This window comes from Ixodes scapularis, unplaced genomic scaffold, assembly GCF_016920785.2.
Source record: "Ixodes scapularis isolate PalLabHiFi unplaced genomic scaffold, ASM1692078v2 PGA_scaffold4__175_contigs__length_147842914, whole genome shotgun sequence".
NCBI lineage: Eukaryota > Metazoa > Arthropoda > Arachnida > Ixodida > Ixodidae > Ixodes > Ixodes scapularis.
Genome location: NW_024609879.1, coordinates 14,624,811 through 14,637,782, shown reverse-complemented (window position 1 = coordinate 14,637,782; position 12,972 = coordinate 14,624,811). Strand labels below are relative to the sequence as shown.

The 12,972-nt window shown below is 46.7% G+C and overlaps 1 protein-coding gene across 1 annotated transcript; it reads left to right on the top strand.

The window, feature by feature from the left end:
• The first annotated feature begins 1,759 nt into the window (after nt 1-1,759).
• LOC120838021 lies at nt 1,760-2,681 on the top strand. Its single transcript, XM_040207752.2, has one exon. The coding sequence runs from the start codon at nt 1,760-1,762 to the stop codon at nt 2,615-2,617; it is 858 nt and encodes a 285-aa protein (XP_040063686.2). The 3' UTR covers nt 2,618-2,681.
• Nucleotides 2,682-12,972: the final 10,291 nt, after the last annotated feature.

Below are 12,972 nucleotides of genomic sequence, written 5' to 3'. Positions count from 1 at the left end.
TCTCCCGTAACTTAAATAAGGTCACTGAACGGATTGTTGTACCGATTATGCTCTTTCACTCCCTCGCTCTCTCTGCCCCCTGCGACCTGGATCAATGGTCCTTTTTCAGAGTTTGGACTAAGGCCTTAGTTTGGACACGATCGTGGCGCGCCATCGCGGAAATCTTCCGAAACACTTTTGAGGGATCCGTCGCCCACGCCAGTGCCTGGGGTGTCTCAAGATCCGTGTGTGTTCTCTGGTGGCGTTGTTCCGCCTTTCGCCATTCCGGACGTGTCTCTGTCGTCGCTTCGCGTGTTTCTTTCCTGCGAAATGTGCGAGGTCGACCCAGGAGAATTAAGGAAAGCCATTGTCTACGATGCAAACGACCTCGTTCATATTTATACCTTCAAAGATGGATAGATTGCCGACGCTGCATTGGTTCCTACCGTCGACTCGGAGTCACTCAATCACCACTTCTGTGTTGCATCGTGCAAGCAACTGAAAAAGGGGTCGGCTTTCAAGGCCGGGTGACAGTAAGGAAAGGAATAGTGACCAGTTTTGATCCCGACCCAAGTATCAACCTTATGAGCTCCGTTTATGAGGCCTGGCCACTACAAACAGTTGATTTCGCTCTCCTTGAGCGCTTAAGGTATTCAAGCCTATTGCGCTCCGTTACTTGGCCGTAATCTGTACTGCACGAGCGTACGGGGCATCGTCGTACCCGGGGCCGTGTAAACAAACTCGGACGGTGTGAAATCCGGGCGGTCTAATAATCCGGGCCTTGGGGGTATGAAAATAAATAAATAACAGGATCGCTGTCTCATTGGTGGGAGTTCGGGGTATCCTCGAGGTCGGCATGCACGGCTCGACCAACCCATATTAGAAGTATCGCCGCAAGCAAGCCGTTTCATTTGACACGTCGACACAGGAAATTGACTCCGGAAATGCCGAATCGACACGAAACAAAAATTTGACACAGGAAATTACATTGAGAAAAAACAAAATTATGTAAACCTCACATATTGGACTTCGGCGCATTTTACATTCTAACGGACTTTTTTTTTCTTTGTTTTTCAGAAAACGTGGATGCATTTTAGAGTATCTCGCGTGACGATGACATTCTGTAAAGTATTGGCCGCCTGTCTACGAGCTTCCTGACCTCAAATTCAACCAAAAGTTCGTCAGCTGCGAATTAAAGTTGTCGTCCTAATTCGTTCGAAATGAAGCCAAATTAACTGAAACAAAAACTATCTGAATTCTCGCGACGCACCGAGCATGCGCGATGTGCATGAACAAGCTGTTGTCGCCGCGCATACGGAGGGAAATTTGACAGTGTAACCTGGAACTAACTTGCTGTAGTTGTCAAATAGACACAAGACGGTGCAAGTCAAATAGACACGAGACGGTGCAAGGTGGGCTCGGTGGCTGTGCCACAACACGGTCCATTACCCCGCTGTCCTACACCATGCAGATCCTTACCTCGTTCGTCACCCTCGTCATGGTTCCAGCCTTCCTGAATGATACCTGGATTATCGCCACGGAAAGTACGCCCCTTCGCCACGCGCACGGCTCGAGAGATTGGCAGTCATCAACAGCAAACGCGTCGCTAAACCTTGTGGCGCTGTCATCTGATCCGTGGATCGCCAGTTCATCGTGGGAAGCACCATCGTCATCGACGTCAACAGATGCGCCAGTCATAAAAGAACAACATCCGGCGACTGCACTCTGTGGGCTCGGTGGCTGTGCCACAACACGGTCCATTAACCCGCTGTCCTACACCATGAAGGTTAGTCTGTCACACGTTACCTCGTCTAGGAAATCGAGCAACTATCTTTTAGTACAGCTGCCGAGCCTGCAGTGTTGCATTGCCGTTGCTAGAGAATGTGCTCAAGTCATCCGCCGCTTACTGATGTTGTCTGGAGATGTAGAGACTAATCCGGGTCCTGTTACCTCAAGTGAAATCCTAAGCGAATTGCAGAAGCTGTTTGCAGGTCAAACTAAACTCATCGAGGAGGTAAAGGGCCTAAAAAGTGAGCTGCAGATAACCGATAGGACCATATCGGACCTTGGCAGGCGGATGACTGACCTGGAGGGTCATTACCAAGGCCTTTTCACGCTACGTGCTGAGGTGGAGGCCACGGTGACCAGGGCCGCCCACGCGGCTCGTCAGGTCTCTGACCTTGAGGCCCGTGTGGACGACACTGAAAATCGATCCCGACGAAAGAATCTAATATTTTATGGTGTGCCCGATCCCTCACCTACAGAGACTTTTGCCCAGTCCGAACAAAGAATCATTCGCCTTTGCTCTGAACTTTTTGATGTAACATTAGACTCGAAAGAAATAGAACGTGCCCACCGCCTCGGGCGTCATTCGGTCGAGCGTCCACGAACAATATTAGTGAACTTCTCCTTTTTCAAAACTAAAGAAACCATCCTTTCGAATGGCCGTAAACTAAAAGGTACTAGCTTCAGCATGGGCGAGGATTTTTCCCGCTCAGTTCGCAACGCACGGAAGCACCTCCTTGCCTTTGCTAGAAGCAAATCTGCTCCCTTTTCTTTGCGCTACAAAACACTGCTCATCGGCTCAAAACGTTACGTTTTCGATGAATCATGCCAATCAGTCAAAGAAATCTCATAGCAATCGCACCGTCAACAGAAAATTACAACACGCCCCCAACGTGCCCCTCGAACTAATCTTTCTTTTTCGGTGATCTTTACTAACATACGCAGCTTCCTTCCGAAGCGCGAACTCGTATCTGGCGCTGTATTATCTTCTGAATGCAATGTACTTGTGCTCACTGAAACTTGGCTAACCAGTGATGTTACTGACTCCGAAGTTTTAGCGTACCTGCAAATTTCCGTCTTTTTCGTAATGATCGCAAAGGTACTCGCGGGGGAGGTGTTCTCATTGCCGTAAACCATCAAATACCATGCACTACTATTAACACTTCATCCGATCTGGAAATACTCTGGCTCATCTGTCATGCCGCTCCTGAAACAGTGCTGTTGGGTGTCTGTTACAGGCCGCCGCATAATAGTCCCGATTTTCCGGGGCAGCTTAACGATATGCTGTGCCACCTCAATGCAAAACATCCCAATGCCCACATACTTCTTTTTGGCGATTTTAATTACCCATATGTCGATTGGGCTAACCTGGCGCCTACAACAACGAGCAACGCAGAAACGACAGAATTTATCGATGTTTGCCTCAATTTTAACCTGTCCCAAATATTAACTGAGCCAACACGTGTCACGCAAGAGACTGCAAGTCTCTTGGACCTAATATTAACCAACCGTCCTGACAGTATGTCGTCAATTACTTACCTACGGGAAATTAGTGACCATAAGGTCATTCAGGCTGATTTTATGTTTTCGCCGACGTTGCCCCCTTCTCAAAATAAAACAATTCGCCTCTACAACAAAGGAAATTATGGAGCGATAAATAACCATTTAACCGATTTTTTTACTGACTTTGAGGCTGCTTATCAAAGTCGATCCATCCATGAAAATCGGGTACTACTCAAGAACAAGTTTAACAAATTAATAAATACGTTTATTCCTAAAATCAGTTTTCGTGTTAGCCGACAGAAGCCATGGTTCACTAAAACCCTTAAGAGGCTGGAAAATAAAAAAAAGCATCTTTTTCGCTCTGCGAAGTCAAAACCAAACCCATGCGCGTGGGAAAGGTACTACGAGGCCGAAGAAACATATTTAAACGCGATCATTGAAGCCAAGCGCTCATTTTTCCTTATTGACTTACCAAACATATTAATCAATAACCCAAGAAAGTTCTGGCAGGTCATAAACCCTCAGCAGACTCCCGGTTTAACTCTTGCCGATGAATCGGGGAATGTGCTTAGCGATAGTGAGTGCGCTAACATGTTTAATATCGCGTTCTCATCAGTGTTTACTCAAGAGCCCGACGCACCACTCCCACCCGTAATCGTAACTATAGAATCGGAAATGCACCCCATCTCATTTTCCACTGCCGGTATTTCGTCTATTATTGATAACATCAAGTTGTCATCATCAGCGGGCGTCGACGAAATCACCTCGAAATTTTTGAAGAATTGTAACCATGTATGTTCATCATTTTTCTCACTTATGTTCTCGCAGTCACTTTTCACAGGCGGCATTCCAGATGACTGGAAGGCGAGGAAGGTCGTTCCCGTTTTCAAATCAGGCAACAAGGACTCTCCATTAAATTATCGACCCATTTCCTTAACAAGCGTACCCTGCAAAATAATGGAACCCGTCATTTATACCCACGTTATGAACTTCCTGGACTCTAACCAATTCTTTCACTCTTCTCAGCACGGGTTTCGCAGGAACTTCTCCTGCGAAACTCAACTAGCTCTCTTTCTCCACGACTTGCATACCTATCTCGACTCTAACTGCCAAACTGACGCTATCTTCCTGGACTTTGCAAAAGCCTTCGACAAAGTACCTCATAGACGCTTGCTACTAAAACTTTCTCGGCTAGGATTAGACCCTGACGTCTTGAAATGGATACAGGAATTTTTGACTAATCGCTCTCAGTCCGTCCTCGTTAATAACCAGCCCTCCAACTGCCTACCAGTATCATCAGGTGTTCCCCAGGGCTCCGTCTTGGGCCCACTGCTATTCCTCATATATATTAACGATTTACCCTTACACGTTACTTGCCAAATCCGTATGTTTGCCGATGACTGCGTTATTTACCAACCAGTTACTAACATTTCTGACCAAATCAATCTACAGGAAAACCTCAACCGCATCCAGGAATGGTGCGACCACTGGCTCATGTCACTTAATCCTAATAAATGCAAACTCATGTCCTTTCATCGCCGAACCAACCCTTTCCTTTTCCCCTATTCAATTGCTAACACTTCCGTCGAACTAGTACAGTCCTATAAATATCTTGGTGTCACCTTAGGTAGCGACCTATCATGGCGCGCACATGTCACTAACATTATCTCATCAGCAAATAAAAGTTTAGGATTTCTAAAACGGCATCTACGTACCGCTCCTCAAAGCATAAAACTGCTAGCATACAAATCACTCGTAAGGTCAAAGCTGGAATACGCAGCCCCCATCTGGAGCCCGCACCAAGCCTATCTCAGTTATGCACTCGAACAGGTTCAGAACCGCGCCACCAGATTCATCCACTCATCTTACTCGTACAAAGTTAGTATCTCATCCTTAAAAGCTGAATCGGGCCTTTTAGACCTCTCCTCTCGTCGCCAAACTGCTAGCTTATGTCTATTTCACAAGTTTTTCTATTCTCCGCTCCATCACGCGCCCTACATTGTACCCCACGCCCGCATCTCTCTCCGAACAGGTCACCCATTGCAGGTCACCCGTCACCGCACTCGAACTGCCACTTTTTTCAATTCCTTCTTCCCCCGTTCTGCAACAGACTGGAACGGCCTTCCCGGCGATGTTGCTACGATCACCTGCCCATTAAGGTTTGCTGAAGCTGTGTCAACCACCAATCCAACGTAACAACCTATTGTTCAAGTTATTGTTTTTTTTTAATATTCTCCCACCCCTTATGTAATACCCCTCCCGAAGGGGTCTTTAAGGAAGTGAAGTGAAGTGAAGTACTGCGCACAGCTGATTTAAAACATTATGAAACAGACATACGCTGAAGGAAACCGAGAGCAATGCACACAAGTAAAGGTCCCCGACGTCGGTCGGGCTCAGAAATGGCGAACGAGGACATGGCCACGGCGTTCGCGTGACGTAGTTGACGAGCTGTCAAGCAGGTCACGCCCGTTGGCCAAACTTTTCCCCTATCTATGGCTCGGCCCTCTCGTCGACGCCAGCGCTGCGCATGGTAGAGTACCAAGCTCTCCCTTAGCGTTACCGAGAAGTTTATTGACCAGTAGTGTATTGACGGACTCTGGTGTTATATAACCGATGTATTAAAAATGTATGTATTCGAAACTTCTTAAAATTCGCTGACCTTTGCACAATTTACTACCTCAAACTCGCCAGATACGTCAATGTCATATTCCTCTATCACGCACTAACTTTGGAAGTCAAAATTTAATATACACTGACCGAACTGCTAAACTCCATTGCATCCCTAGAATTCCATGTCACATCACTAAACAAAACTGTCATATTTAATATTGTATAAAAGCATGTATCGCCTGTATAATGTATACAGACACCAGACCGCCTAAAAGAGGCATTTTTCCTTAGTGCTCCTCGTTGCTCATGATGAAAAAAAAAAGTTTAATATTTGATTAAATTTATCAGGCGGAGAAAAAGGATCAAGATTATTTCATTCATGATGTATAACTTGTTTTCAATAACAATTTTCGTCGCAGTGATTTTACACTGATCATTTGAATCACACTTTTTCTGCCAAAACATAGCCTGAAAAGCTTTATTTGTTGTTACAGTTTGTACAATTTGGTATTTACATGTGCCTACGTGCATTTGCACTCAAAGCAAACAATTATTAAGAAACTTTTAAGAAGGTGCATGCTTCAAAAGTAAGAACGAATTGACAGCGTTTGATTAAGCAAGCGCTGCAAGCATTTCAAATTACAATGCGAGGAACAAGAAGGCACATTTGCCATACGATTGCGCACGTTCAGAAAACGTGCAGAGAGATTCCGCGTCGTCTAGCCTCCATACGGCATCGGAAAAGTCATGTATTCATGCAATGTTTGACAAGTTCAGTCGTCGAGTAGAGAAACTTTCGACTACGGAGTTCTCGAGGTCGGTCTTGGCCCCAATAGCAGATAAGTAAATTAAAAAAAAAATCAAGAGAGCATCAAAATTTGATAAATACACTTCAAGTACTATACCGCAAGTTGCGACTTACATTCATAAGGTCTCCCGTAACTTAAATAAGGTCACTGAACGGATTGTTGTACCGATTATGCTCTTTCACTCCCTCGCTCTCTCTGCCCCCTGCGACCTGGATCAATGGTCCTTTTTCAGAGTTTGGACTAAGGCCTTAGTTTGGACACGATCGTGGCGCGCCATCGCGGAAATCTTCCGAAACACTTTTGAGGGATCCGTCGCCCACGCCAGTGCCTGGGGTGTCTCAAGATCCGTGTGTGTTCTCCGGTGGCGTTGTTCCGCCTTTCGCCATTCCGGACGTGTCTCTGTCGTCGCTTCGCGTGTTTCTTTCCTGCGAAATGTGCGAGGTCGACCCAGGAGAATTAAGGAAAGCCATTGTCTACGATGCAAACGACCTCGTTCATATTTATACCTTCAAAGATGGATAGATTGCCGACGCTGCATTGGTTCCTACCGTCGACTCGGAGTCACTCAATCACCACTTCTGTGTTGCATCGTGCAAGCAACTGAAAAAGGGGTCGGCTTTCAAGGCCGGGTGACAGTAAGGAAAGGAATAGTGACCAGTTTTGATCCCGACCCAAGTATCAACCTTATGAGCTCCGTTTATGAGGCCTGGCCACTACAAACAGTTGATTTCGCTCTCCTTGAGCGCTTAAGGTATTCAAGCCTATTGCGCTCCGTTACTTGGCCGTAATCTGTACTGCACGAGCGTACGGGGCATCGTCGTACCCGGGGCCGTGTAAACAAACTCGGACGGTGTGAAATCCGGGCGGTCTAATAATCACCGAGCCTCGCCTGCGCCGTCAAAAAGTAAGAAACGGTATCTTAAAAAATGAAAGCCGTTTACAACTCGCTGTAACGCCGAATTAGAGCGCAGCCCTTGAGGAGGAGGAGGGAAGGGTACTGAGGGTTTGTCACGTTCCTGAAGTGACGGTGAAAGCGAAAGACGAAGAGGGGGCAAGCTCGAGCAAAAGGGGAAAGGATGAGCTCGAGCAAAAGGGAAAGGAGAAGCTGGCGCAGAACATTCGACGACTGAACCTGAAGGGCGGCAGCTGACACGCGAACGCTCCCGGCAGCCCAGGCTTCGCTCCTGGTGAACCTTGGCTCCGCTCCAGGTCGTCTCGCCGCCATCGAGCCGGAGCGACGTGGTGCCTGCTGCTCGCACCAGAAGCCCGGAGCATTGGACTTCGAGCTCGAAGGCGGACGCAAAGGGGTGTCCTCGCAACACTCCTGTCAACCCAGGCCGCGTACCTGGTCGGTCAAGCGACACCATCGAACCGGTGCTGGGAGGCCCAGAGCTCCTAGCAAGCTTGGACCCACACCCGTAACATCGAAGGACAAGGCCGCGTTCCGTCCCAGGCAAGATCGACGCTCGAGACTGTGAGTGTTCTGAGCTCGCGACCGAGACTGACTGTATTGACTGTAGCTATTTAACCACTCTATTTTTGTTCTTTCGCTTCCGCTTATAATTTTGTTCTCTGTTCTGCTTTTTCTGTGCTTCTGAGTAAATTAATTTTCGTTCGTCTACTTATGCGTCGCTTTGTCTTTCGACATGCCCTCGTCCCCTCGGAGGAACATGACAGGGTTACGGGTTTTCGGGGGGGGGGGGGGGGGGGTCACGTGACCTCGGGGGGCGGGGCACGTGACATGGGGGTGTGGTCACATGACCCCCCTGCTTCTCCCCCCGAGGTCACGTGACCCCCCAGAGAAATTTTCCGATAGATTTAGCGGGCAATTTTTTCTGCTAGTTTTAGCGGTGAAATTTTTCCGCTAGATTTAGCGGGGAAATTTTCCCGCTATATTTAGCGGGTAAATTTTTCCACTACATTTAGCGGAAAAATTTTCCGCTAGATATAATGGGGAAATTTTTCTGCTAAATATAGCGGGGAGATTTTTCCGCTAAACATAGCGAGGACATTTTCCCGCTAGATTTAGCGGGGAAAATTTTCCGTCAAATCTAGCGGGGAAATTTTTCCGCTAGATTTAGCGGGGAAATTTTTCTGCTAGATTTAGCGGGGAAATTTTTCTGCTAGATTTAGCGGTGAAAATTTTCCGCTAGATTTATCGAGGAAATTTTCCCGCTAGATTTAGCGGGTAAATTTTTCCACTAGATTCAGCGGGGAAATTTTTCCGCTAAATATAGCGGGGAGATTTTTCCGCTAAATATAGCGAGGAAATTTTCCCGCTAGACTTAGCGGGGAAATATTTCCGTTAAATGTAACGGGGAAAGTTTTCCGCTAGATTTTAGCGGGAAAATTTTTCCGCTAGATATAGCGGGGAAATTTTTCGCTAGATTGAGCGGAGAAATTTTTCCGCTAGATATAGCGGAGAAATTTTTCCGCTAGATTTAGCGGGGAAATTTTCAACTAAATATAGCAGGGAGATTTTTCCGCTAAATATTGGGAGGAAATTTTTCCGTTAGATATAGCGGGGAAATTTTTCCGCTAGATTTAGCGGGGAAATTTTCCGCTAAATATAGCGGGGAGATTTTTCTGCTAAATATAGCGAGGAAATTTTCCTGCTAGATATAGCGGGGAAATTTGTCCGTTAAATTTAGCGGGGAAATTTTTCGGCAAGATTTAGCGGGAAATTTTTCGGCAAGATTTAGCGGGGAAATTTTTCGGCAAGATTTAGCGGGAAATTTTTCCGCTAAACTTAGCGGGGAAATTTTTCCGCTAGATTTAGCGGGTAATTTACCCATAATGCACCGCGCGGTTACGCCGACGGCGACGCCGCTCGAGTCGGAAACGGGCGCCTGAGAGCTGCGCTCTAAAACAAGCTCTCTTTGAGCTCAGCACGTTTACGAAACTCCGACTATGTGGATCCTGCGAACAGGGGAGTTCACGTTTCGTTGCCAAAGCGTTCCGTCATGGTTTTGTTGCCGTAAGGCTTGAATCCATTTCGCAGGCTTTAAATATTTTGCCAGTAACTGATATTATCTGTCTTCTTTTTCTTTTCACTTTAACGTGGCAAGACGCGGATGTGTAGAGCGTACGCCTGAAGAAGGGAAAGCTTTGTCCAGTTATTAGGGACATTTAGCAAACCGTTACCGTGTTCCGCGTACCGCACTAACAGGGTGTAGTATTCTGAGTTGAGCGGTCGTACGGCTTGAATTCTGAACCAGAGAAGCGCGTGCCCCACACGCAGTGTCGCGTGCTCAGCTCCTGCGTGCTAGCGTCGCCTTTGAAACAGTTGACCCTGAGATTTGGAATAAAGAAGTCAGACAGTCGCCGGTGTCCTTCCTCACCCTCGGCGGGGCCCGCGAGGACGCGGGCCCCCGCCGCTACCGGGTCGCCTTCGCGGATGAGCCCGACTTCTACTCCCCGACCACGACGACGGCTGCAGCGGCGGCTGCCACTCCTTTCCCGGCATTGACGAGGCAAAACATCGCCACCACCGGCATTCAAGGCCATCCACGTAGCCTTGCGCCGGTACCCAACAGCACCTCTCGGACAACCACCTCACTACCAACACCGGCCACCTCCTCCGAAAATATTACACAGAACCTTTGAAGCATGCTTTTAAGCGCGCGCCCGGTTCATACCGTGACCGCGGGGTAGCGCGCTTAAACGCAAGCTTCAAAGGCTCCGGTAGTGCGGTGCGCAGAACACGGTTTGCTAAAAGTCACTATTCTTTACTTAAGTATTGGGCACACGGTATGATTACGGTAAAACGGTGTCACACTGCTTATACATCACACAAAAAACAGTCTGCATGGAGATTCGAATGCGAGTCACCGCAAGGTTCGTGCTTCGAATGCCGCATAGCAATGAGTTCAAAGAGAAACTTTGCACGCGGCATTCGAACCTCGGATATTGCGGTGAATATTGTTGGCAGACTGTCTTTTGTATGATGTATGAGCAGCGTGACCCAGGCTTTACACAACCTCGCGTGTACACTTACTGTCTTCTAGGTAAAAGCAGAATGCCCTGCCGTCACGTTGAGGACCCAGCCAGCTGACACGGGGGATTCGCTTCATAGGCTTTTGAAACAGGAACTCCTGAAAGCGGTGCAAAAGGGCGGGTGGCTTGACATTAGTTGCGTTCGTGCACCACCCGAAAAGGATGGTGTAACTTTATAAAATCTTTAAATTGAACCGTTTTTGCTGCTTTTCATGCAACCTACAGCGCCGCAGTGGTGAGGCATGACGACTATGAAGCCAAGCAGCGACAATAGCGAAGGGAGTCAAGCCGAACCAGCACTGTGCAGCGACTGAGCGGACAAGAAAGGCCCCCAAAATGGCGGCTTTCTCTTTCCTCCCCTTTCTCAAAGTTGGCGCATGCGGCCAGCGATATCTGAAAAAGGTCAATTACGCCACCGCCTTAACGGGGGAAACCAGAACAAAGTCAGCTGCGTTGCGAATCAGCAGCACAAATATGTGGAGTGCGCCGTTGGTATGACTTGCTGCAAACTGTATATCTGTCATTCGGGAGGTGCATTAATGAACGAACACGTGAGCATGGAGTCTCTCTGCAATCCACACGAGGGCGGAATTTGCCTTTGCATTGTCGGCATTGTCATTGTCATTCCGACTCTGATGACATTCAAATTATTGGCAGGGGAAAAGATAACCACTGCACCACTTGACGTTTACGACACCGCACATGCCGAATCCGGTAAACAACGTCGTTGAGTCGCTAGAGAATTTAGTAGGGGCCCTTCCATTTTTTTTAACATGTAACGACATGGCAAGCTGGCCATGTCGTTGCCCAGCTTGCGAGAAGAACAGAGCCAGCAATATTAATAAATAAATTTTGGAGCACTATCAGGAAAAAGGTGAAGCAGTAAATAGTGCCCGATACTGCGCAATGTTGGGGGAGGAGACGAAGCCAGCAACACAGGGTCGTCGCAGAGGACTTTTGTCTAGAGCCGCCTTTTCCTTCACGACAACGCAGGCCGTTCCCCGGAGATTGAGATTATTCCCTTCGTTTTGAATTGGCTCCCTTTGATTAAAATAGGTTTGGGCTCGTGAGGAACAATGTGAGGGGACGAAGATTTGGTGGGATGACGAGATCCTAGAAGTAGTGCATGCCTCGCCGAAGGAACACGCGAAAACATTTTCTTTCGTTGAAGTACAGAAATCGGTGCAAAGATGTGAGAAGTGATTTGAAAAGAACGGTGATTTCGTTGCAAAATGACTGAGCAGCATCATCATCATATGAGTAATTTTTCTTGAGGACCCGCAAGGGGCCACTGGAGGATTATATTTTTACTTGAGTTATGTATTTCAAAATTTCCAATTCGCCTCACCGATCTGGAACCCCTACCAAATCTGCCTCACAAAACGCCTCAAGACTGGTAAAAATCGAGTGGCACGCTTCACAACATCCAGTTATTTGTATAACGTAAGATTATCTTCACTAAAACATCAATGTTTTCTCCCGATTCCTAAAAATCGCCATAAAATGTTTCTTCTGTCTTATTCATAAACTATTCTGCCAGTTCTGCCAGGATGAAAGTGTTTCCTTCCTTTATCAACCTAACATATCTTCATCTGGAACCAGCAATACCGGAAGTTTCAAGCATCTGACCGGTTCAACTAACGCCTTTATTAACTCAGCTGTTCCACGAAGCATCTGAGATTGGAACGACCTTACCAGTTCCATAGTAGACGTTGACGACTCAAGATAATTTTGTGAATCATTGACTTCCAATTTTTTTTTAATAATTCTTATCTTGAAGAAAAGATTAAGTTGGATTCGCCTTTCTTGCTTTTTCTTTCATCCTTTTGTGTACGTGTGACGAAAACAACAATCATGTCCCGGATGTTTGTCGTCTGCAAGTGTTCTTTAACGTAGTAAAACAGTATATATATATATATATATATATATATATATATATATATATATATATATATTTCTTTTTTAAATTTGTCTTGTGTCGATGATCTTTAGGTGCGTACTTTGTTCTTATTGAGTGTTAAGCTCTTTCGTCCTCCTTGTGTACAAAAAGGCAAACAGCGCGTCAAAAAAGGGACAAACTAGAAGTGCACACAGGGCAAGCGCTGACTCTAAACTGAATTTTAATCAAAACAAAATCAGCAACAACGAACAACTCACGGGATGATCAATCAAGACGAATCTAAAAGAGCAATCTCTTTGCTGTGTAAATGTGATGTCGGTGGTCTAGCTAGGAGACAGTGGAGTGCGATTTACTGCAGTGCAGGTCAAGTGCACGCAATTATCAAAGAAA

Bases quoted from the DNA above. Each gene is read 5' to 3' on its own strand.
- LOC120838021 (XM_040207752.2), top strand. From the start codon at position 1,760: ATGAAGGTTAGTCTGTCACACGTTACCTCGTCTAGGAAATCGAGCAAC.